This window comes from Argiope bruennichi, chromosome 8 (assembly GCF_947563725.1).
Source record: "Argiope bruennichi chromosome 8, qqArgBrue1.1, whole genome shotgun sequence".
NCBI classification, from domain to species: domain Eukaryota; kingdom Metazoa; phylum Arthropoda; class Arachnida; order Araneae; family Araneidae; genus Argiope; species Argiope bruennichi.
Genome location: NC_079158.1, coordinates 132,290,249 through 132,315,580, shown reverse-complemented (window position 1 = coordinate 132,315,580; position 25,332 = coordinate 132,290,249). Strand labels below are relative to the sequence as shown.

At 33.4% G+C, this 25,332-nt stretch overlaps 1 protein-coding gene across 1 annotated transcript in view; it reads left to right on the top strand.

Annotated features, from left to right (window-relative positions):
• The window catches only part of LOC129980878 (mucin-3A-like), a 104,202-nt gene extending 79,729 nt beyond the window's left edge, over positions 1 to 24,473 (top strand). Inside the window, exons 10-13 of the mRNA XM_056091328.1 lie at positions 64 to 194; positions 11,492 to 11,590; positions 15,064 to 15,193; positions 23,954 to 24,473. Of these exons, the coding sequence (XP_055947303.1) occupies positions 64 to 194; positions 11,492 to 11,590; positions 15,064 to 15,193; positions 23,954 to 24,352 (759 nt within the window). The 3' untranslated portion in view covers positions 24,353 to 24,473. The remainder of the gene's footprint in view (positions 1 to 63; positions 195 to 11,491; positions 11,591 to 15,063; positions 15,194 to 23,953) is intronic.
• The last annotated feature ends 859 nt before the right edge of the window (positions 24,474 to 25,332 follow it).

Below are 25,332 nucleotides of genomic sequence, written 5' to 3'. Positions count from 1 at the left end.
GCATTTCGATTTTAATTTTTTGATTCAGTGTTCGCAGTTCTTAAAGCGGAATGTTTCCCTCAGGAGCGATCCAAGACGGAAAGCGAAGCGGCGGCCGCGGAGGCGCAGATGCACCTGTCGAGGGTGAGGCAGAGGATATCGGAGTTGCTGGACGATGCTTTCGCATTGGCGGGTGGGAGAAGGCTTTATGGAAGGTAAACTTTTTGCTCATTTTAAACTTATCAAACATAACAATAGCTCTGCAAAGCTTAATTCATTCATTACGTCAGGGAGAATATTTCGACAGATTATATATATATAAGTAACCATATCTAAAAAAAAAAAAAAAAAAAAAAAAAAAAAAAGGAAATGGAAATGAAACTAAATAATTTCGGAATCGCAACTAAAAATTATTTTTTATTCAAACTAAAACCAAATAAGGAACAGAAAAAGTACTATAGTATTTAGAGAGCGCAAATGCAGCTACTATTAAAACACAGATGAATTGAGACAATAGTAATAAAAACCAAATTAATAGGAAAAAATCCAAATTAAACCAAATAAAAAAGAATCCGGCCTGAAGACTTTCTCAAGAGTCACCCTCAGGCAAGGATTCAAAGAAAGGGATTTTTTCTGTGAAGGAATGCAGACTAAACAGTCCAATTATCGATTCCTCGTGACCCGAAAATCCCCTGAAATTAGGCCCAAGAGATATACCATTTTAACAGAAAAGAAAAACACAAAACAATAAATTAGAAGAATACGTCCACTAATAAGCAAAATAAAATAACATAAAATAACCATATAATAACACTCAAACCAGTTATGAAAATAAAAAGGAAAAAACATACCAGCAGCAAGCAAAAAAAAAAAAAAAAAAAAAGCTTTCCCGTTGTGTTGCCCGCGCTCTAAACTTCCAAGCTAATGCATTCAATGTAAAAAATAATTGGAGGGTCTCAGCGCCATCTATTGAGTTATCTAATATGCAAGGAAAGGTCTATTTTTATTTTAGGTAAAGGATTAATCCCAAATCATTCTCTGCTTAGTTAAAAAAATTGATATTGCAGTAGTTTCTGGGAAATTCAATATTAGTTAAATTTTTAATGAGGTTATTTGATTCTTCACTATAGGAATTTTTGTTATTACAAATCCTTTTGATCCTGTTAAATTGTGAGAAAATTAGATTTTTGAAAATTTTAGAGTTTATATTGGAATGATAATTGCAAAGTTTTGTTATTTTAAAGTTGAGTTCATCCCTTTTATCGTAGATACCAACTATTGTTTTATCAATAGCAATTTCGATTTTTAAATCCCGAAAGGTAGCCTCAAGTTAATTTTTATTTGTTTCTGTTAGAATTAAACCCTTTGGATAGCAATTAGTAACAATATTGGTATTGTCTAAGTTTATCAAAAGTAGGTCATTAATATATCTCCACCCGTTTATTAAATTATATTTAATTATTTTTTTCTCATAGTAATGTAGGAAACTATTAGCTAAAGCACTTGAGAAAGCTGTTCCCATTGGAACGCCCTTAACTTGTTTATAAAAATTAATTCCATTAAAAATGTAATTTTCAGTAATATTAAAATTTCATAACTCTAGCCAGTTATTTTTGGGAATAACATCTTCATTTAGATATTCGTCATATATAAAAGTACAGACCTTCATTAATTTTTCATGAGGTAGATTGGTGTGTAAATTTTCGAAATCATAAGTATTAAGTTTATTAATGTCGTTGTCTTTAAGAAAATCCAGTACTTCTTTGTTACTGGAAATTATAAAGTTGTCTTCATCTATGATTTTGTCCAAGATAATTTTTAGGTATTTAAAGAAATATTTTCCCGTATAGTAATTATAACTGCCAGTGCTACAAGTCATGAATCTGAATTGTAATGGATTTTTATGAAATTTAACTGTTGGGAATAAATAAGGATAGTTTAAAAAGCAAGTCTTTTTTTTTTTTTTTTTTTTTTTTTTTTTGCGAAAGTTAGCATTCTTTTATCTAATTCCTTTTCCCCCGTGTTCTTTAAAATATAAGTTGCGTTAGATTTATATTCATTAATTAATAGTTCTTTATAATAATATTTACAAATTAAACAGAAATTATTTGCTGATTTACTTATTACTGAAATAACAAATTTCCTTTTAAATTTTTTATTTCTTTTTTTAATGTTTCGCTAAAATAAATTGATGTTATGCAAAAAATCATGCAAAATGCTGAACTTGGAGCAACAAAATTGTTCAGAAACTGACTTCTCAATGCTCACAATTAAAGGGTTTTTTATAATTTTGATTAATAATCAAGTGAAATAATGTTTCTCCTCAATAACATCTTATTACACAAACAGAAGTTCAGCTTATACGCAAAAAAGTAATGAAAAAGATAGCATAACTTTTGCAGTAAAAGACACGATTGAAAGAAGTAAACAATTTCATTACAAAATGGTATATAATTTAAAATACGATTATATTAAAAATATTTTTAAACTTATTACGAAGGTCACTTTACTGTAGAGTTTTATCACAACTCCTTCGGATGAAAACGAATCCTTCATTATGTAAAACTTCTCTTAACAGATTGGCGCGCTGCAGTAAATATGCTCTTGTCAAATCTTCCATATCGATGATTTCTCTTTTGTGTTTTTAATGATCTCAAAAGAAAGAATCTAATGGACTTAAATCTAGCCATCAGGGAGGCCATTCAGAAAACCTTCTATTCTATCCAGACTATATCGATCAGGAAAGACTATTTAAAAAAAATTATAAGTTGGGAAAAAGGGATCATCTTTCTTCAACTGCCACCCAATTTCAAAGGAAATCTCAGAAGTTCAATCTCACTCTGTGGGGAGAAACCTTGAGGAAATTCTCCAATCACAAACACTGAATGAAATATCTTATGTACATATTACTGCAATTTTTAATTCAGATGTAAGCATATGAACCTTAAAAACATCCTCAAGGGTTGTCTGTCGCCTCCCACTCCATTTTTAAGAGGTACTGCAAATTAAAACTTAGTCAAAGCTCCCAAACTCAACAACTGGATCGATTTTGCCAATGATCCCGGCCAACTTGTCAATCTCGTCATTGTGCAACAAAGCAGAATGCTATCTTTTTATGATCGTAATTTTAAATAACAGCTTATTTGTTTCTGTAAGATCTGTTCTGTATTTCATCAAAGTCGGTCGATTATATTAATACCATTAATATGACCATCCGGAGAAGCTAATATCAACAAGGATATTTTAATCCTGTCTATATGAACTACAGACAATCACGACAAAAGCAAACTTTAGATAATATAAGTTAGAGATGAACACTAATGACAGAATATTTTGACTTGTTAGCAATCCTTCGAAGAGGTGAAATTGTTAAGTTGAAGACAAAAATCGACGAAATCACCCGGTTGTTAAGATTGATAGATCTACAAAGTTTCATTTTGGAATATGCGTCGAAATGGAGGGAAAGGAAGGCAATGGCCACCTTTGATCTATGGGAATTGGTTATGTAGGAATCACGGGTATTCATATATATGAAAAGAAAATTCTCAGTGAGTTCAAATTCATTGAAAATTCTTATTTCATGATTTCAAAGTCGATTCACAGTACCAATTTCAACTTTCGAAATAGATACAATGGTTGTGGCAATAAAAGTTAGTCAAGATTTTTCTCCATAGAGGATTCTAGCTAAAAAAGTGATGACCCTTGACGACACATTTAGAGGTAATGAACTTTCATAAGAAATAAAAATCTTAGAATCAGGACTAGTGATTGGAGCTCGACGAATGATTTCCTTTATTATTTTAAATATATGCATGTTCTTTTATTGAGATAAAATGGCGTTCATCAAAAGTTATTAGCATGACCAAATGGATCTTATTGATCCATTTAGTCATCATAAACAACCATATGTAAGGTCCTCATATATCGATCAGTACTGATGAAGTACATGGCATCAATGCAAAAGAAAGCACTATTTTAAGCTATTGCAATTTGCTCATGGTGCTCGGAGTTGTTATCAATTATCGTTAACTGACGTCTTCGATAGTTCGAGGGAAATTGCAAAAAAAATTTAACTTTCTGCCTCAAGAATCGAATGATTGCACAATTTCCCACGGCAATTGATTTTCCAATTTGAAATATAGCTAATCAATCAGAGTTCTCCATTAATTATTTCGAAAATATAATTTAAATTAATAATTCCTTTTTTGTAATAGGTATAGACAATCGAAGTCGAATGATATTACTAAATTTATTAACACTAGACGGTTTAGGCGACCCTAGTTGTGACATTAATAACGGCAATACAGTTACGCCGACCAATTTTGATGAAATATTATCATATTATAACAAATAGGGTATTCAAAGTGGTTAGCTATATTTAAAAACGGCAAAAATTGGTTGAAAATTGGCGGTAATTGGCGTCCTGTTTATGAAGCAAAAGACTCAGTCTATTTTGCAATAATGCTTGAAATTCAGAAAGACGTAAGCGACCATTGTTGGCGTATGCCAGCGGTCAAGCGATTTTCACGTGAAATTCAAATTTATGAAATAGGTACATTGGATGCATTATTTAATGCTTGTTACTGGTGAATTCTGTTGAAGATTTTTCTTACAATAATTGTACAGTTAAATTTGCTTTTAAAATTTCTCACCGCAATAGATAATGGTTGAGAGAAGAGCGCAATGAATTCCTTATAAAATTTATATGGCCATTGGTATTATTAATTTCATATGAAATAAAAATTTGCACAATCAAAATAGGGGTTGGGACCCCATGTTGATTCTTGGTTTAGATAATTTTTTTAAAATATAGATAATGGGCGAACAGCTAGTTGCCAAGCCAAATAGCGCTTTTCTACAACATTTTTATTTAAATATAGTATAATACCTTAACAGGGCTTTTAAGACCGAGAAATTGGCTTATAAAACATCTAAAATAGAGATATTAAAAGTGTGAAAGATAGATTAGTCATAAACGTAAACAAATAGGTTTTTTTTTCGCTTAGAATGTTAGTTGCCAAGATTCATAAGATTGGAAAGTAGGCAGTGGATTAAATCTCGAAACGCTTTTATCAGTTCATTTATTGCCTACAACATCGCAAAATTCATTAAGTCACAATGGAAGCTAAAGTCTATATATAATTGTTTAAAAATCGGCTACTGAATCACCTTTATATAAAATTCTAATATTTATTGCAATTTAAAAAACGTAAACGTACGTTTCCGCTATAGCAACAATTGATTGATTTATTAAAAATGGTAATTGTCAATAGGCGTAATCTGAATTTTTACCAGAAATAGACTTGAACTTTAACCTTCATATCACTTAATCACTGACTCTGTTGTCCAAATTGCTAATGTCATTAACGCTGGAGGAATTGAATTCAACAATACAATTTTTCAGCTAATTTCATAAAAATAAATTATAATAGTTATCCAAAATTTCAAAATTCTCAATATGATCGAACCTTTATGGTCTGTTTTATAACGTTCAATACAGAATCGATATCCTCCACCGCATTTCTCCCGTAACTTCCACAATATCTCCAGGAAAAATGGCACAATATTCCTCTAAGCACTATTCAGCGCTTATATGATTCCATTTCCAGACAAATCCCGACTGTAGCACATGTAAAAAGTGGCCCCCCCGTGCATCATTAATAAAGACTCTTGCATTCGTTTGTGTTGCTTCTATTATTTTGATAATCATCTGTAATTTCTTATTCTTGCAAGTGAGGAGACAATTCTGAAACTATTATTTTTTAGAGCTTAAAATATGAGAAAAAAAATTTGGATGCACTCCATTTTCATTTAAATGCATTTTTTAAAATCTCTATGAAGTAGCAAAAAAATGAGGGGGGGGGGAGAGAAATTTATCACCATTATGGAATTTCTTCGTCAAATTCTTTCCAGCTTTTTTCCCTCGCCTTTCCTTTTAAAATGTTTTTTTTTCCAGAAAGTGCTCTAATAAAATCTAAGAAAATATTGTTGGACAATAAGAGTTGAAGCAGCTGTTGTGATTTGATATCTCAAACAGTTAATCCATCAATTCCATCTTGATTCGCATAGCAAGTTTTTCTATTCATTCTGTTGTAAAAAAGCTTTTCCTCAAAATAATTAAGTTTATTATTAAGTTATTAAGTTAAAAGTTCACAATATTGTTTTACAATATTCGGGGAGAGAACAGCATGCGAATGAAACTTGGTTAAAATCATTCAAAGCAGATTAATTAGAAATAGAGCCGATAGGTTTTTGGTGAATCAGAAAACATTCAAATCGAACTCAAAATAAACTCGGGTAGCGAAGGGCAAATCTTTCACAAATTGAAGTGAATATGGCGGAATATTACTGAGGTATGCAATTTCGTCAACAGTTTTACTGGAAGAATTGAAATGAAATCAAATTCAAAATACATAAAATGCGAAAATTCGTCTCCCAAATTCGATTTGTTCACGGAAATATTTTGAGACAATTCGCTGGTGACAGCAAAATTTAGATTACGACATTGCTTCAATCTCTGCCGACTCAAATAAAGACACCTTCTAGAACTGAATTCTGCATGACTAGATGTATCACTGAAGCTCTCTGAGGGAAAAGTGAATTTTAAAAAAATATATGTAGGCAGACGGAGGAAGCCTAAAACATTTTCATGGTGGAGTATTTAAAACCGGAATTTAAATCTCCTTAAAATGTTATGTAAAAGCATAACATACCATACCAAGTGGAGTTTAAGTTATTGGACAATCAGTTGATTGGGCAGACCAATTACACTTGCAGAAGGGACAGTTGAATGATAAATTGAATTTTGAAATATGATCGACAACAGTGCCCAGAAAGCCAAACACGTCGTATGATATGATTCGATATTGATCAATGTTATGCGATATCATGCCTCTTTATTAGCTGCAGTGGCAAATATTGCTGTAGTAAGCATCAATGTACGTGAATACTTAAGACCAAGACAGGCTTCAAATACGGATACACTATGAAGAATTGTTCTAATAGAGATCAAATAATCTGCGATGAAAGGGAGAAGACTGTAAAAAAAATCGTGTTGCCAAAATTGTAAATCTTTAAATGAAAGATTCAAAGAAGATTTTGATACTTAATATAATATTAAGAGCCCAAATTGCGAAGCCTATATAAGGAAAATAAACCTTTGAAAAAACAGATAAATTATGGCATATCTGATGGCCAAATTTAAACCACAAACTTTGAGTTTGTATTGCACTATGTTAAATTTGAATCATGCATTTGCGGCCTCAGCTCTTCTTATGCAGGATTTGCTCGGGCACGATATTGACATTATCGCAATTTCTGAACCTTATTTATTTAAGGATAATTTGATTAGCATATCTTCGACTTACAAATGATTATATTTAAGTGGAGAATCTAGGGTAGCTATCGTGATAAAAAAAAAACATATAAATTATGCCCCTATTTTTATAGAGCGAGATATGGTAGCGATAATGCTTGAAAGAAATCAGGGAAATGTATTATTTATTTCGGTATACTGCCCTCCACATGACGCAATCCAATCATACATAGACACAATAGAAGGTTTCTTTAAAAATTTCGAAATTTAAAATACTAATAAATGGAGACTTTAATGCTAGTCCTGCATGAGACTCTAAAATCTTTGATCGTCATGGCGATAATTTAAATGGAATACTGCTTAGACAATACCTGGAAATGTTAAACAATACGGACTCATCTTCAACATGCGTCAGCTCAAAATGAGAAGCTGGACAGACGTCACTATTTTTAGAAGAATTTCAAGAATCAAAATACAAGAATTATCTGTATACACTGATGAGACTCAAAGCGATCACAAGTTAATAGCGTATATTATAACTGAGGAATTTCTTTGTAAAAAGTCATTACCAAGATGGAAATAGCAAGACGTAACGATCCAAGATTTTTGTAAGAATCTTAAGAGCTTCATAGAGACTTTCAGGGAAAGAAGCTTCCCGTATGAAAGCATAGATGAAATAATAAGGGATTTTAATAGGGGATTAAATCTAATATGCGTCATTAATAGAAGCAAATTTTGTAGGAAAAATATAATGCAAATACCATAGTGGGATTCGAAACTAGAAATAATGCATAGTAAAGCGAGAGGATTACGTAGACGTTTTCAAAGCGAAAGACAAATTTCGATGAAAAAAGGAATCAGAAAAATGCAAATGAATGATTAAAAAAGCCAAACAAGATTGTTTTAAAAAGTTTTTAAACAGGGTAATTTTTAAAAACTTAACAGGTATAATCAAAATATCATCAAAGATAAAGACTCTACCCACAAAATGAACCAAATTAAGAAAGATAATGGGAAGTGTACATCAACAATCCAAGATATTTTGATTATATAATTCAAAAATAATTTCCCATGATTCTTGAGGTAGAAGAAGGGAATTATAATCATTCTTCAGGAGAAGAAATGCAAGAATTTATTATAGATATGAAGAAACAAACAGCTCCAGGTTATGATGGAAGAACAGTTGAATTTATTGAAGAAGTATAGTTTGCAGACAAAGAATGGTTACAAATATGATGTATGGTTATTTCCCAGAAGAATGGAAGATAGTTAAATTAATTCTAATTCCGAGGGAGGGAAAAGATTTAACGAATTATAAATCTTATTGACCCATTTGTCATTAAATGGGTTTGGGGCAAAGTTTTAGACCAACTACTAACGAACAAGCTAATATATTTCATAGAGTCCCAAAAGATTTTAAATAAGAACCAATATGGTTTCAGAGGAAGAATAGGGGCAATACAGGCCTTGGAAAAAACTCTGGAATTTATTAACTGTACAAGAGGTAAAAAATTTATCACGTGTATGATTTCATTAGACATTGAAAATGTGTTTAAAACATTCGGTTGGTCGGACATCACGAGAATACTTAGAAAATATGGGATGAACAAATAATTATATGAACTTTTGGATAGTTCCTTGAGTACTAGCACAGTTCTTCTTTATAATAATGAAATTTGGTAGTATAAGCGGGGAGCTCCTTAGGGCTTAAGTTCTGGTCCAATTTTGTGGTTGTTCATTATGAATGAGTTCTGGCAATCCTGAATTTAGTGTACAGGCATCTGCAGATGATGTGACAATCCTTATGAGAAGTAAAACTTCTTTTCATTTTGCCCCAATGAGCACAGTTATAATGAAAAACATGTAAGATTGGGAAGAAAAATATAAATTAAATTTTCGTACAAATAAAGGGAAATATATTATGTTTAAAATATATCATGTTCATAGAAAAGAAATCAGTCACTTTCCAGGAATTAAATTAAATGGGAAGAGAATACCATACACTAAAAACCTAAAGTACTTAAGAATCATTTTTGATCCCATTTCGTCCACACTTAAACAAGATGTTACTTAAGAGAGGAAAACTAAATGAAAAAAAAGAAGAAGACTGAGCAACACTTTTTGTGGCCTTATTCCCCCTTATAGCTAAAGAAATATGTAAAAATGTACTTGAAAAATTGATAACATATGGGTCTGAGATTTGGTCAACTGGAAAACTTAGGCAAATAAATAAACTTCAACGTATTCCGTTGCTTTCCATGACTAAAGCCAACAGCACAGCATCCACAGATGCACTTCAAATTCTCAGTGGTTGCTCCCGCCCACCCTTCTTCGATATAAGTACTAAAAGAAAAAGGAAGGCGACTGAGAGAAGCAAAGAATGTGGAAAATACAGACAATGAGCGCAACTTTGATTTCGAATTATGTCTACCACCATGGAAAGTCAAAAGAATTTCATGGAGCTAATATTTGGATGTTATGGCTAAAGGCAATTGTATTTATACAGATGAATAAAAAATGGTGGGAAAAGAGGGCTGTACCTTTGTATGATATGAAAACTGAACAAGAAAAAAATATTTAAAAAATTTAGATGTAATGAAAATGCAACTGTCTTTATGGCAGAAGTGGTGGCGATCAGAAATGCTCTGGAATGTGTCACTCCGCGCAATTTAAAAGGCGCAAAAATAATTTCTGATTCAAAATCGGTTTTAGTAGCCCTTGATTCCGTTGGTGGAACAAAAAAATAACATTGGGTATAAAAGAAGAAAGCTTGCCGAACTTGGTGTTAAAACGGTCTGGATCAGAGCACATCAGGGGTGTATTGGAACGAAAACGCAGATACATTAGCCATGGAAGCTTTAAACTGAGAAAATCCCAAGACTAATAGTTAAGGAATGGCAGGAGAGATGGAATAATTCATTAAAGGGAGAGCTACCTACCAACATTTTAAAAACGTTTCGGGTAACCGAATGGAGGATTGTTCTTATCTTAACCGTGTATACACTGGACATGGTGTATTTTTTTGTGCATCAAAGTCGTTTTTCTGACAAAAGTTCTTCTTGTCAGTGTGGCTCCGAAGAAGGTTCTATAAATCACTTGATAAAAGCATGTGTACTGTGGAGAGAGCATAGACTTAGATGGTCAGGAAATTGGATGCCCCTTGATGTCGAAGGACTCTTAAAAATGTCCGTCATTAACTTTTCTATTAAGGATATTTTGTCAAAACTCTTGCCTTTAGTTTTCTCCTAATGCAAAAGATCAACGTATATTTAATGTATTTAATGCATTCTTAAAGTTACACAGTTTAATATGTAAAGTAAAAATTCTGAAAATTTTTCTGAACCAATATACGCTTTCTCTAGAGTCCTTTGTTGTTTGCAAGTTTCCGATATCATCAGGTGTAGTTTGTTTCTTCGTGCTGATAGAGGTTGCCATTCGACGGCCCCATCAAGTTTCTCGCATGGCCTCTGGCTAGGTCGGAGCATTCTTGAATATATATTTAACTTCAATGCAAAAAATCCAAAATTTGAGATTAAGTAACGTATGTCTGATGCACATTTAATACATCTTCGCTGTGAGGAGGTACGGAGATTTGGAAAAGGGATATAGTCAGCTCAATGCAGTCCTCCAATTGTTAAGCTACAAAGAGAAGCTGTTAATCTAACTAAAATTAATGAAAACAAAATTTCACTCCCCATCTGCATTCATACATGTCCAGATTCAAAATTATTTCTATTTACAACTATGCACACTTCATAGCACTCACAACCCTTGATATGGAACAATTGAAAAATATCGGGTGTTTTGCAGCTATTTTGCAACGACATAGGCATATCAGCCTTCTCAGCATCCATAAAATCCCCGTACATAATCAAAACTCATGCCATTAATCTTAAATCCAATTACAACCCTGATGAAAAGCGTTTCCTACATTAATTCTAGTGACTTGCCAGCTGTATTTCTCACAGCAGTTTGTCAGGTTAATTTTGAATCACCCAATAGCCATGAGAGGTGATTTCGCTACTGCATTTATTTATTTTGCTCAGATTTTTTATTTAGTGATTTAATTTTATTGTTATTTGTTTAATATTTATTTAAATACTTATTTGGAAATGAAAATGTTCCTTTTTTTTTTTTTTTTTTTTTTTTTGAGTCTGAATATTGGACATTTGACTGTATACATTTCTATACCCGCAGCTTGCGAAGCAAGAAAATAGAACCAGCCACAGAAGTTTTGCCTAGGTTTGGAAGTTTCAGATCACGGTCAGCAACAGGAGGAGAACTGACGACTGTCAAGTAACTGCTTTTCGAATAAATATTTTTCGCTCCTTTTTTAAGATAATAAATTAGACTGACAAGTATTTTTAACTAAAAAATTGCATTAGTTATTCTTTGAATCCATTCATTCTATAGTTGATAATTCATTTACCTACTTATGCACTTACATTTGCATTAGTAAGTAAATACATTAGCTTATGCATTTACCGATGCACTTACTATTTCATTTTACTCTTTACAATATTGCTGCAATAAATTAAGCAAGCGTGAAGTGCCTCTTCACATGGACGGTTTTGGGTCAAATTTGAAACAAGACTAAAATCTTAGAATTCATCTCACTTACCCTATTTAAACAATGTAATTGCATTAATCCTTTAAAGGGCCATTTTTTTTCTAGTCATATTATATTAAAATATTTTTAGGCTTGAAATTAGAATAAGAAAAGGGATTCATTTAGCCTATTAGATAAATTTAACTTGGTAAATTAATTAATTTGCTTAGTTAATAATTAAGTAACAAATCAAGACACATCATTTTATGTGAGATAAAGAACTGAAGCATCTAAGTTTCTGTCTTTCTAAAAAAATTTGTCAGAACTTATTCCAACTTACATAATTTCATACAAAAATTGATAAATTTGGTGGGAAGCATACTGCCCACGACCCTAGAAAGGGTTAACATATAAACGAACAAGAAAGCAAGCAATATTTCTTCTAATGAATCGAGAAATCGAATGTTTCGAGGTTTCTCAAAGTTTTGTTTGCATCAGAATAGTCAAATATCTTGGATTCGACGCGTTCGGCTGATTACGTTCTCATTTTTTCTTTTATATTGTAATCATAACAATGTTCACTTCTGTGATATGTGTTTCATTTGTTTTGTTTTTTTATTTTAATTTTTTGTGATTGATAAGAATTTAAATCCAGGACAAAATGACATCCGTAGCCATTACAGAAATAAATCGAAAAGTAAGCAAATTTAAATAGTGTGGATATTTTTTTGAAAGAAAAAAAAAAGGAGGAGAATCAAAAACTTATATTAAGAAAGTCATTGGTAGAGGCACTGTAAATAGTGACTTTGTTGGATATATGCATCCTCAACTCCACCAAGTGATTTAACATAGAGGTGAGTTTGCAATGTATTGTGCCGTATAATGATAGCCATGGCAAAAAAAATTTTGTTGCTGTAATTAAGTTGCACAAGTTTATATTAATAAAAAGAAACCATGCGTATAAAATATTTTCCACTTAAACCTCTCCGCTCTTCAATATGATTCTATTTTTCTAAAATATCAATGGACTTTTTATCTAAGTAATATTAAAGAAACATTCATGTTTCTTGTTTTATGTTGAATGCAGCAAACGGAAAGTTATATCTCATTTAATGTTTAAAAAGAAATGAATACTTTGAATAAAAATAGATAATACTAACTGCCTAAAAAAACAGATTGTATCTAATGTCACTGTCTCTTTCTCTCTTTCATTATCATTCTTTCACTCTTGATATAAAACTATCGTTAATTTAGATGAATTAGAAAGCTTGATTTATTCTTAGTCTTTTATTCTTCCAATATACCTCTTATTCGAGAGATATACTTATCTTCTCATCTCGTTGATGCGGTCACATGAAACCTTGTTCTCTAGGATTTTTCATAATTTGGTCAGTAAAAAGCATAACAATATCAGCAAATAAAATGCCATTAGCACATCCCTAATAAAAAAAAAGCACTTTTATTACCTTAAAACCTTACTTTCAGTTAAAAAACGGCTTGCTACTAGTTTTTCCTTGAGAAGAAGGAAAAAAGTTTTTGTTGTGTGAGAAATAATTTCAATTATTAAAATTGTCTTAATCATTTGTATCGTTGCCCTAATATGCATAAATTAAAGAAAAAAAAAAGTCTTCTTTCTTTGTCCCAACTAAATTGTAAAAGGTCCAAAGAAGCTTAGATAGTTAAAAAAATATTTGCTAAAGTTTAGTTATTGAATATGCAAATATTTTAAGCTGTATGACAAGCACTAAGAGATAAAAGGTAAAGGGGAGCAATGTGGTGGAAAAAAACACATTGATTGTGTATTATACAAAAGATTTATATTTTTTTATGTCCTATATCAAATTATTGGATTCAAAAAATCTGGAATGTTCCACTCTTAAAAAATTTCTTAGTTAATTAGAAAAATGCTCTGCTGTATAAGAAATTGCAAATTAAGTCAGAATTGCCAAAAGCATTCTTAGAAGGTTGTGGAAATCATTTTTGAGGCTAACAGTTACTATATTTTAGAAATCTGGTTTGACAGCCAAACTTGCTGCACATGAAAATCTCTATACATTGATAGCAATCAAGTAAAATCATCTATAGAGTAATTGTTGCCGTATGGAGGCAAGGAAAGCGGTTACCAGACGATGACCAAGAGATAGAAATGCGTTGGTGTGTCTTAGTCATTTGTATCGTTACCCTAATATCCATAAATTAAAGAAAGAAAAAAGTCTTCTTTCTTTGCCCCAATAGAACATATTTTATTAAACTGCAGGATTGCAGTTTAATAAAATATGTTCTATTGAATACTTCCAACAAAAAGAATAGATAGGATGCGTGTCGTTCGTGAACGCATCAACTGGAAACTGGGCTGTTCACGAATGAGAGCAAATTTTGCTTATTGCTCAATGAAAGCAGATTTGATGGGAATCTGAAGCGTCTCCGCCGACATTCCTAGGAGTCATTGTTATGGTCTGGGTGGGTTTAGTACTAAAAGGCAAATTTAAATCTTGGCGAAGAAAATCACGAAAGATTTATCGCCAGAATATTACTACTGGCAGATCGTGGCAAGTGCACACAATTTTCGTGATGCTCTTGGAAATTCTTTCATCTTCACGAATATTGAGCCCATTATCATCGCACGATGTATGTTGATGATCTTCTTGAATGTAAGAGGATGCATCCAAACGAATAGCCTACGTACTCACTCGACTTTAATCTTTTAACACACGTAAAGAATGCCTTTGGGAGATACATGGCACAGAGCCTCTTAACAGAAAATATAAATAAATTATTGTGATATTTAAGCAAAGTCTCCTGTCAAGAGTTTGGGAGAGCAATAGTTTGCATCCATTTTTACATACAACTGACTAATGCTCCGTAAAAGAAACCGTCATTAAATTCGTATGAGATATTTCCGTATCTCTACAAAAACCATACATTGCATGTTTTCTTTTCATGTCCGTATTTCCTATTTTGTTCATATAATTTTTTTCATTTCTCGCACTATGCATTAGCTTTCAGGTTACATATGTAATTAGACTTTTATTGACACAAAATTTTGGCAATTTAATTTTTTTAATGCTATTACCCTTTTATTTATGGGCACCAAGATTCATAAAACCTGCTTAGCATACGTTTCATGAAACCTTGCATTCATTTATTTGCGATGACACGACAGTGTTGAAAGTTGCTACATGTTAGCAAACTAAAAGAAAACCTTTTCTTTTTTTTTCAGACGTCAAGGGAATATAACCGAGCAACGCCCCATTTCGGAAGGTGGACAAAAGCTACTCGGTGTTCTGACGGACGAAGGACAGCTCATTACTCATCCACCTCCAAAACTGGTCTGGGAACGAGATGAAAGAGTAAAAAAATTTCACTATTTTTTAAAATTAGAGTTTTTTTCATATCTGTAAAAATTTGCGTGCTTTATACTTACTATTTGCATTTGTAACATTGACATTTTGGTTAAATCTTTTTTCAAAAGCACAAATTTAAAATTTCCATTTAATTATTCAATTTCAAAATTTACTTCAAATTTTTAAAAACAGGCGTATGCAATAACAGCAACTTGTATAAAAATCTGCGTAAAAAAATATTGACATTTCCCTACTGGGTGTGCGCTCTTATTCATACAGAAAAATTAAGTTCCAAGAAAGAAAGTAATAAATAGGGCAATACGAAATTACACATACCAGGGAAATAAGAAACCGAAAATCAGGCAAAATCCAATGGATTGGATTGGATTCTCTGGAGCAAGATCTTAGAGAGAATAAACTGTGTCGAGGCAATGGTTAAAAGGAATTCTTCTATAATGAAAGCTAAAATCAATTAAAACTTATAAAATTCAAACAATCGCCTAAGATAAGAAATGTTGAGCGGATGACAATAAATGATAAGGCAATGAATGTTACATTTTCTGTAAGAAGCAAATATCTTTAAGATACGAGAAAATATCAGGATGATAAGTTTCATCCGATAAAAAAACCTAAATCAAAATTACCGGATATAAAAATTTTTTAATCAAAATCTAATTAGAGCTATACACTGTACTAATACACTAGTATGATGAATTGTCAGTAGATTCCCACAATTACCATAAAGTGGGTGAGGTTCGGCAAAAAGTAAATATTTGTGTGTCATATGAGTATGATCAATACGTAGTTGAGTTAAAAGTACATTATAGAGCCTGCTTAGAGGAGACAGCCAATTAGATAACACCTGTTTTATAAATTGTTGCTAGTCTGCGCATCCCACTGATCTTGCCACTGACGAAAGCACTAGTGACTAATAGCTGATCTCACTTCTGCATAACAAGACGTTCAGGCAATGATACACTAGCGAATTCGCTGCATCTGCTAAATCGTTTCCGGTGATACCCACATGAGAAGGTATCTAACAGAACAATACTCAGATATTTTCCAAGTTTAGGTTATTGTAAGTAATCACCTCTTGTATTATGGGCGCCGCAGGGACGAATAATTCAATGATTAAGAGAGTTATCATACTGTACATGGATTTTCATCCATGGAGCATTGGAAAGACAATCGTTTGCAAACATATGTATGTTGTGAAATTATCTGGCAATAATCTATGCATACGCAATCCTAAATGAGGGATGTAAAATGGGGGAACATTGAAAAAATGGTCAATGATATTATTCAAAATACATTTAGTAAGGGATTTCGACTATTTGATAAGAATATATAGAAATTATGCAAGGATAGTTTAATTCGCCTGTTGGACAGAAATGACTCCAAAGTGTCAGCGTACAAGCTAAGTACCGGTGTTGTCCTAAATGCCACAATGCATAACTTGATGGTTAACAAAATCGAGACCTTTTAGATAAGACGGTCTAGTAGACCCATATACAAATGATCCATAATCAAGTGTAGATCGAATAGTGCTGCGATATACCCCGATCAGCACCCCAAATAGTGTTGGACAGAACTCTCGAATATTTAATGGAAGTAGGCATTTACTCCTCAAATTGACAATATATGGAAGGCAAGTCAAAACAAGACGAAGTCTATCAAAAATAAGAACCAAGAAATTTATGCTGCTCTTTGAATGAGAATTGCGATACCATTTAAGAAGATTTCAATATCTGGATGGAGAGGACGTCTATAAAAGTGAATAGCAATAGTTTTCTTTGTTGAGAAAGTAAAACCGTTTCTATTTGACAAGTACACAATGTTGTTATAGCCTTTTTGAAATCGCCTTTCAATATTTCGCATAGCAAGAAATTTGCAAATCATCAACATATGGGTTTTTAATAATAGTGGTATGACTTATAAAATTAGATTGATAGCTGAAACAAAAAGTTTTAACACTTAAAACGCAACCCTGTGGAGCCCTTTATTTTTGGCAAAAAAAGTCATCTGAAAATGTATTCCCCAAGTGTACTCTAAAATATCTCCCTTCTAAAAAAATGAATAAAATTTGTTGAATATCCTCTAAATATTTAATTCGTGCAGATTTTTCAAAATTCCGTTTCTCAAGTTTTATCATAAGTCTTCTCGATATTGAATTACATCGATGCTGAGTATTTTCTTTTCAGAAAGGCAATTCTCACATATGTTTCCAAAGATATAAGATTATCAACTGTCGAATTTTCTTCCGAAAATCACTTTAAAATGGTGAGATAAATACGTTTTCTTCTGAGATATAAACAAGTCGTGAGTTGACAATTGTTTCAAACAGCTTTCATGGGCAACTGGTTAGGGCAATCGGCCTGTAACTGAGGGAATCTTCAGGATACTTGCCATGTTTAAATAGAAGAATAACGATATCATATTTCTATTTATCCGGAAATATGATCTCCTTCCAAATTCTGTTGAACATGTATAAAATATTTTGTAGAGAAGTTTCAGATAAATGTAGAAGCCTGTAATAGGTAATTCCATCCAGCCCGGTGCAGTCTGCTTTGTAACTGATAGCATCTTTTCAACTCAAATATAGTCAAATCAGCATTATAAGGCAATTCTCATGTTTTCTGGATGCGCAGCTTAAGGCGTTCTGCATGACCTTTGATAACGAGAAAATTTTCTGAATAAATACTGGAAGAGTAAAGGTTTCGGTAGGAAATTCTTTGACCATTTCTTGAGTACAGTAAATTTCCCGATTATTTACTTTAAGGCAAAAAATAGAGTTATCAGCATATATGACACATACTTTCAGAATCATATTCTCTTTCTGTTCTTTGTTCGTGCAAAGCTTTTGACTTTTTGAAAAGCGATAAAATTCTTTGTGGTAGGACGTTTTCTAAAGGTGTTCTGAGCTCTTGCAAGATCTCTTTTTGCCATTGTATACAATTTTCATTCAACTACGGTTTCCTGTATTTGAAGTTACCTGTTCCCGATTTTGGGATAATTGAATGAGCAGTCGATATTATGACTTCAGTAACCAAGCTTACTATATCAATTAAATTTCCATTTTCCACCCTATCCTGTACTATCACAGCCTTTGAAATGCAATTGCTCCAATCAGCTCTTTGAAATAAATAGCGCGATGGACTTTGAGAATTTGCAGAACCACTGACACGATCCAGGAAAACTAGAAAGTGATCGCTATCGCGTAGATCAGTACTCACTCTAAAATGAATGAAGGGTGCCAAAGAAGGCGAATCTATAGAGAAATCTAATGAGTGAATCGATTGACTCCTTTGGTGAATTTAAGTAAACAAACAGAATGAGTGTTCATCCATTCCTCAGTCTGTCTCCCACACGCTCAGAGTCCCCAAAAAGGCCGTGCCCTTCAATTTTCCCATAAGAATAAATGGAGGTGGTAAATCATTCACTACTGCATTCAGGTCTCTTTATCTACCGAAGCATTGGGTGGTAAGTGCATGCTACAAACTGTTATCAATGATCCTTGAACATGTGTAGAGGGATGATAGATGAAGGACACCAGGAGGTCAATACCTCCGGAAACTCTACCAGAGCCGGTGATCTTTCGGAGAAGGATATAGCGAGGATTTGTTGCATTGTCTGGTGTTTTCAAAAAAAACGTTGCTTGAATTCAGTGCAAATGAGATTTGTTTAATGAATCAAGTCTTTTATTTTAGAAAGTTGTTGTAGAAATCATCACATTTCAAGAAATCAGAGTTACCATTAAATTCATGCTTTATCTGAAGGTTCTTTCTTGGGAAGGTTTTTGTTGAGTAAAATTGAAGAGTCTAATTCCCTATCAGAGAATTCTCATGAAGATGGATGGATTTTTAAAATGTCTTCAGCGGCCAGAGGTCATTTACAAATGCTCTTAGGCATTTTTTTTATTTACCAGGAAGTACTGCTCCTGATTTTAAGATAAAATTTTTCCGATGCTAATAGGAGCAGTTAGACTTTGAAGGCATATAGATGTTAAGGTTTGGATAGTGCTAACATCAACATTCTGTTATAACTGTATCAGTTTGTGAGCAAAGTTGTATTGAGAATGGTTTTCAGTGTAGGAGGGGGTGGGTACATGAGACCCAGAACACTTTATACATTTTGGGACGTCAAATATGCAAAATTAATAATCATGGCCAGTTTCGGCTCATTTACCTCAAATTTTTTCTTAATTTCTACAAACAACCTATGAATGACAATATTTTTGACAATTGAAGCCTCGAAGGAGATTTGGGATGTATGGTCAAATTTTATTATTTATGTAACATGCTTTGATTGATTTTAGCAAAACAAGCGTTTGAAATGTCAAAACAGTATGTTGATTTGGTATGATTTGTTCACCACGCCAGATATTAATACGAAATGCAGCACAGACATTTTCATCACTTTTTCAGGAATTCAACCTCAAAGTCATCTCCTGAAACTTTGTTGTGATGTCTTGTGCCTGTATTGTGATATGAAGTCTGCACTGAAAAAGAACCTAGTTTTGTTACTTGACTTAATTATAAACCTTGTTTTTCAGACATTTGCAATGGCAAATCACCAGATATTAGTTTCTTCATGCTTTGAACTTCCTAAATAAGGGATATTGTAAACTTGTTTATGGGAAATGGGCAAATAGCAAGAAAAGTATTAAACATATTGATGATCAGGCATCGTGTATTAGATGTGGCTTCGATGACGTTAGGAAATGGACCCATATGATATGATAGATAATTCAGGTCCAATGGCACCGCCCATCACGAAGCCCAATAAGACAGTCCCCGGTTCTGAATTTACGAATTTACCCATCCTTGGCGCTTAACATGGTGCTAATCAAAACCTATATGGTGTGAGTCACCCCGATGGACAGTGATAACCCTTAAAGCCAAGCCCAAGAAATGATCCCTTCGCTTGATCTCTTTGAGCAGCCCATTCAAGTGCCTGCGATATCAGCCGATTGATAGTCTGGGACAAAATCAAAATGTCGCCAAAATTTTTAATTCTGAATTTCGAAAAAACCGTACAAGTTATGATTTGTCAAATTTACCAGAAACTTGCCCATACCATCAGCTTTTGAATGAATCCACCATGAACCATATAAGTGTTTTATTTCAAGAAAAATTCCGTTGTTGGCAACACATCCCTAAAATCGATATTCGTCAAAAAAAAAAAAAAAAAACTTAAGAGGGCCTTAATTTTAATTTCCTATTTACTTTCATTCTGCTATTTAAATTAGGATCAAGAAAGAAAGGCTTAAATCAATTAAGAAAAATAATACTTTTATTGAAAATGGTAAAAAAAGTACAATAGGAAAAAAGTATGACTTTTCACAAGGAAATATGCAAAAGTACAAAAAAGGTGTTGAGCTTAAAACAGTGTAATTAATTTAAAGCTGCTGTTAAAATCGATTGCCGTCACACCTAATACATGTTTTTGCTCTTTTCTGAATGGATTTAACAGTTTTTTTTTTAATAATAGTTCACTCTTAAGTTATAATATCGCCTCATCGAGCTGACTTCTTATGTCTTCTAAACTGGCAATTCCTGTACTGTAAACTTCTTGATTGAGAAAACCCCAAACAGAGAAGTCTATCGAAGTTAAATATGACGAATAGATGTCCAAAAAAATGGGTCCTCTAGGAACCATCCATCTTGGATAAGGCTCGTATTGAAAGTCCTGAACTGCCGTTGAAGAATGTGTAAGGAGCCCATTTTAATGTAGAATGATTCCGCATCATTTGGATGCAGGAATGGCATCATCCTGGCAGCTGACGTTAAAACAACCACAAATACGTATTGCTTTTCAAATGACTTTGGAAAACACGTGGACCAATTAAGCAATTACCGATCATTCCAAACCAAACATTTAAGCTGAATCGTGTCTGAAATGAAGAGTTTTGTTTTACGTGCGGATTTTGTTATGCGTAATGATGTCAATTGTGCTAATTGAAAATACCATTTCGAGTAAAAATTGACTCATCTCTCCACAGTATCATTCTCAGGAAATGCCTTTTTTCGATATTTCTTTGTATCAGTCAACGGCAAAATGATACCCGCTTTTGCAAGTCTGAACTGCGAAATTCTTGAACCTGTGTAAAATGGTATGGACGGAATTCGTTTTCATGCCAAATTTTCATCATTGAACTTTGTGATGTTCCAACTTCACTAGCAAGTATACAGTAACTCACACTTGTGTTTTCATTTAAAGTGTCAAGTACACATTCCTCGACGGTGAGAGATCGGTGATTCTTACTTTTTTTCAAATATCTTACTAAACAAACCAGTCTCCCCCAGCCTTTGGTGAACTGTGGCAGTCACAGTAGAGTTAGGTGTACGGCGATTTGGGTAATGCAGATGATACTCTTAGAGAGTTACCATTGTAAAATCTACAGAAAATGAATACATGTGTATTTTTCGTTTGCGAAACAAGGCATGCGCGTTAAGAGACAAGTAGTAATAGGCCCAACGTGAAAAAAAAAATCGGCCGTTCTGAAATGCGTCCTGAAATGTTGAACCAATAACAGCTTCAAACATCTAAAAGGTTGACAAGCTAATGATGTAATCAGTGCGATGTGTTGTCTTTTGCACATGTGTGTGAGATCCTCGCGCAAGTAGATTACAACACATCTGCACATCCGAAAACGTTCATAAAAACGGATTTGCATACTTTCCATTTATCCGTAATTATTTTGCTTGACGAATTTTTCTCGAATATCTCCTTCAATGAAAATGATTGAGTAATGCATTGCCACCGCAAAAAACCGTCCTTAAAAAAACAGTTCTATGATTTATGATGGTTTCATTCTAAAGCAGACAGTATGGACAAGTTTTTGGTAAATTTGAAAAATTGTAGTCTTTAGGGAATTCAGAATTAAAAAATTTTGGTGACATTTCGATTTTGAATTTCGTTAATGTTTCAGCGCTTATTATTCGGCTGTAAATCCGTGTATTTTCATGAAACTGATGTCATCTTAAAGGATTTTAACTAATCTTTCAGAATATGTGCTTACTTTGCATGACAATGTGCCCAAAAACTCTTTAATTTCAATTTTTTTTCTCACGATTTTGAGCAAAATTATTTACAAACGTTTGGAGATGGGACAAGGTTGCTATAGTGTTTTATGATCTCCATGGGCTCTCTTTCGTTTGTCAGACTGAATTGATCGTGCTCACCCTCAAACTGTACATCAAGTTTCATTAGAATCCGATAAGCAGAGAGAGTTCTAGAGCGATCTGAACAGGGTCACTTTAATTATAACCACTCTGTACGCAAATAAAAAGAAGTTCACATTGCAGTGTTCAAATTTTAAAACTCATAGTTTCAATAATAATATTTTAATAAATTTTGATTCTTTTCATTAAATGAGCCAAATAACTATACAACAGAAAATTTCATATAATTTACTCAGCATCGTAATATTTAATTTGATATTGTGTCCTGCAAAAATGAATTAACATTATACGGGAGAAATGAAATAAAACTGTGATACAAAGCCACATGTGTTCACACAAGTTACAAATGCGCAAAAAAGCAACTTGCTTACTGTGGTAATGAGAAATAATCCATTAACATTATGGCTGGTCGAAATCGAAGGAATTATTTTTAATAAATGCAATTAAAAAAGGGGGGGGGGCATTTCCGAGTTTTTCTCTTTGAGGGCGAGCAGTTAGAGAAAATTTTTAGTTTGATTCTCGAAACTTAAAGGTTATCAGCGAAATTCTGAAAACTTTTTATTTAATAAATGTTAAGCACATTATTTGAATTAACTGTAGTTCAAATTTAACTCATAGAACGCATTCTAAAGCCTTCCGAAGTGGGAAATTTCTTTTTTTCTAATCCTCACTCATCGTACACTTATCACTTCTCCCACTTATTCGTGTTAGAGACTGTAGCATATACGCTGCTTATACTATACTCTTCACAGATACTTCACACTTGTGTCGCCTTTTCTTGTAGCATTTCATTTTCATTTCCGTTGCAGGTCACCCTCATTTATATTACCATACACGGCGCTTCATTGCGCAGCGTATCATGGAGAAAATAGAGATTAATTAAAGTCTTACAAAAGAGATGGAAACTTCGTTTTCTTATAATTCAATACAGAAACCTCCTGCTACACGAGCATTTGCAATAAATGTTCAGAGACTGTCGAAGACCATTAAATAGGTATTACCCAATGGCTGAACGTTACCAAATATCGGCGGAGAAGAATTTTGCCAGAGACTCTGAATGAACACATATAACAGTCATTACGCAGTGGAATTCAATTTTAGCATAACTAAGTTTAACTTTCAGTTATGTCGAACAAGAAATTCTCAACACTAAATAGTGACATTTGCATAAAAGAGGAGAAAAATTATGACTCCAACTGTCACGACTGTCGTCTTTATTATTTTTTCTTTGATTACCGGAAAGAAACTTTGGTGCCGACACCGTTATGGACCACATTGTGGTGTTGCTTTAAACACATCTGGAGGGAAACTTCCAAAATAACTTTGAATATCCTTTGTATATTTCGCGATATTGGCGTTTATAAAACAAATTTTGCTCCCTTTTCTTCTGTTGATTTTTCATGTTCTCCGCACATGCTAGCACGTTACGATGATACTAGTGAATTGTTATTTCATGCTGATATACAGTTCTGATTGATCTCTGAATACTTTACGCTTCCCCAAAAGTTTGTACTCGCTATAATGAAATTTCTCTCAAATATTATAAATATAGAAATCTCTTATTCATGTCTTCCATTTCCAGTATTCTCTGCAAAACATCGAAAGACCCCTAGGAAATGAAATGGTGGAAGCTCGGAACAGAAATATCAACCTTTTCCCGTTCCAGCCCCAAAGAATTCAACAACTTCCTGCACTTCCATCCTCATCTTCACTACCTCTTCTGGACACACTGTTGGAGTCCGGACAGGATGCCGCCGGGATTACTCCGACCCGCGTTCTTCGAGAAGCCGCTTCAGAACTCTACTTGCCCTTCTCTGCCAAGATGAATTCAGCAACCGGTGACCAATACGATGAACTGGATGTGGTCAACGCACTCAGAAACGGCGAACCGGTCGAAGCCTTGATCCAAGCCATCAAGGATGAACTGCAGAGATTTGCTGGCTCATTGCCTGGAACAGAGGACGGTGAGAGCAACGCTTAGTGAAACTTTCTTACAGTGCTGGTAGAACCGACAACTTTTGTAACCCAGTGGATTTTGTGCTCTTGTATGATTTTAAAATTGCTGTTCTTAAATAAAATGAGTTCTTTTTAACTTTCGAAAAGTGATTTCAGTGCACTTTCTATGCCAAACCACCAGTAAAGATTTCAACATGTTGTTGATTGATCGGTATCGGCGTACCCAAATCATAGTGTTATTTAAGGTTTCCATTTCCAGTTTTAATCCATTTTCCATGGAGAAGGTGTGCTTAAAATTTATCAATCACGAACACTTTATTCAGACATACACATAGGTAGAGCAAAGCATAAGAATTGATTTCATTTTCACAAATCGATAACTGCTTGGGTCAAAAACAATCAGCATATTTGGATTTTGTTCTTTGATATGTTCAAAGTTTGGTCACTTGCCCCATTAAATCACACAAATATACCGAAATGTTTAGTCTGCAAATACCTAGGGAAAGAGTGAATGCATCAACATTTTCTCACTTACCACTCTTTTCAGAAAAAACTAGGGGCTACCAGCAATACAATCTATGCGGATCCCAATCAGAAAGCTTAAACATAAAAGAACGCACCTTTGATTGTTTAAACCATACAATGCGACCATTCCTCACAATATATATAAAGGACTAATTTTTCACTTTCAAAAACAGGTTCAAACAAGAGGTTTCTATTCAATACTCCTGTATTCAAATGAACTACTGGTATATGACATAGCCGAATCAAATGCATCCATGAGTCCTGATTACTGCTTCTGCAATTTGCTTGATGCTATCTTCATACCGGTCTATCAATGACGGAAAGACTACCATTTCTCTCAGATTAACACTCATAGCCGGACACTCAAAGATGTGGCATGGTGTCAGCTGCGTATCTGTGCAGTTATCACAGTTCCTGTAGACTCTCCTGCCCTCTTTGTCGATCTCCATGCCTCTGTGGTTGTTGGTTCTCAGCCTGGCT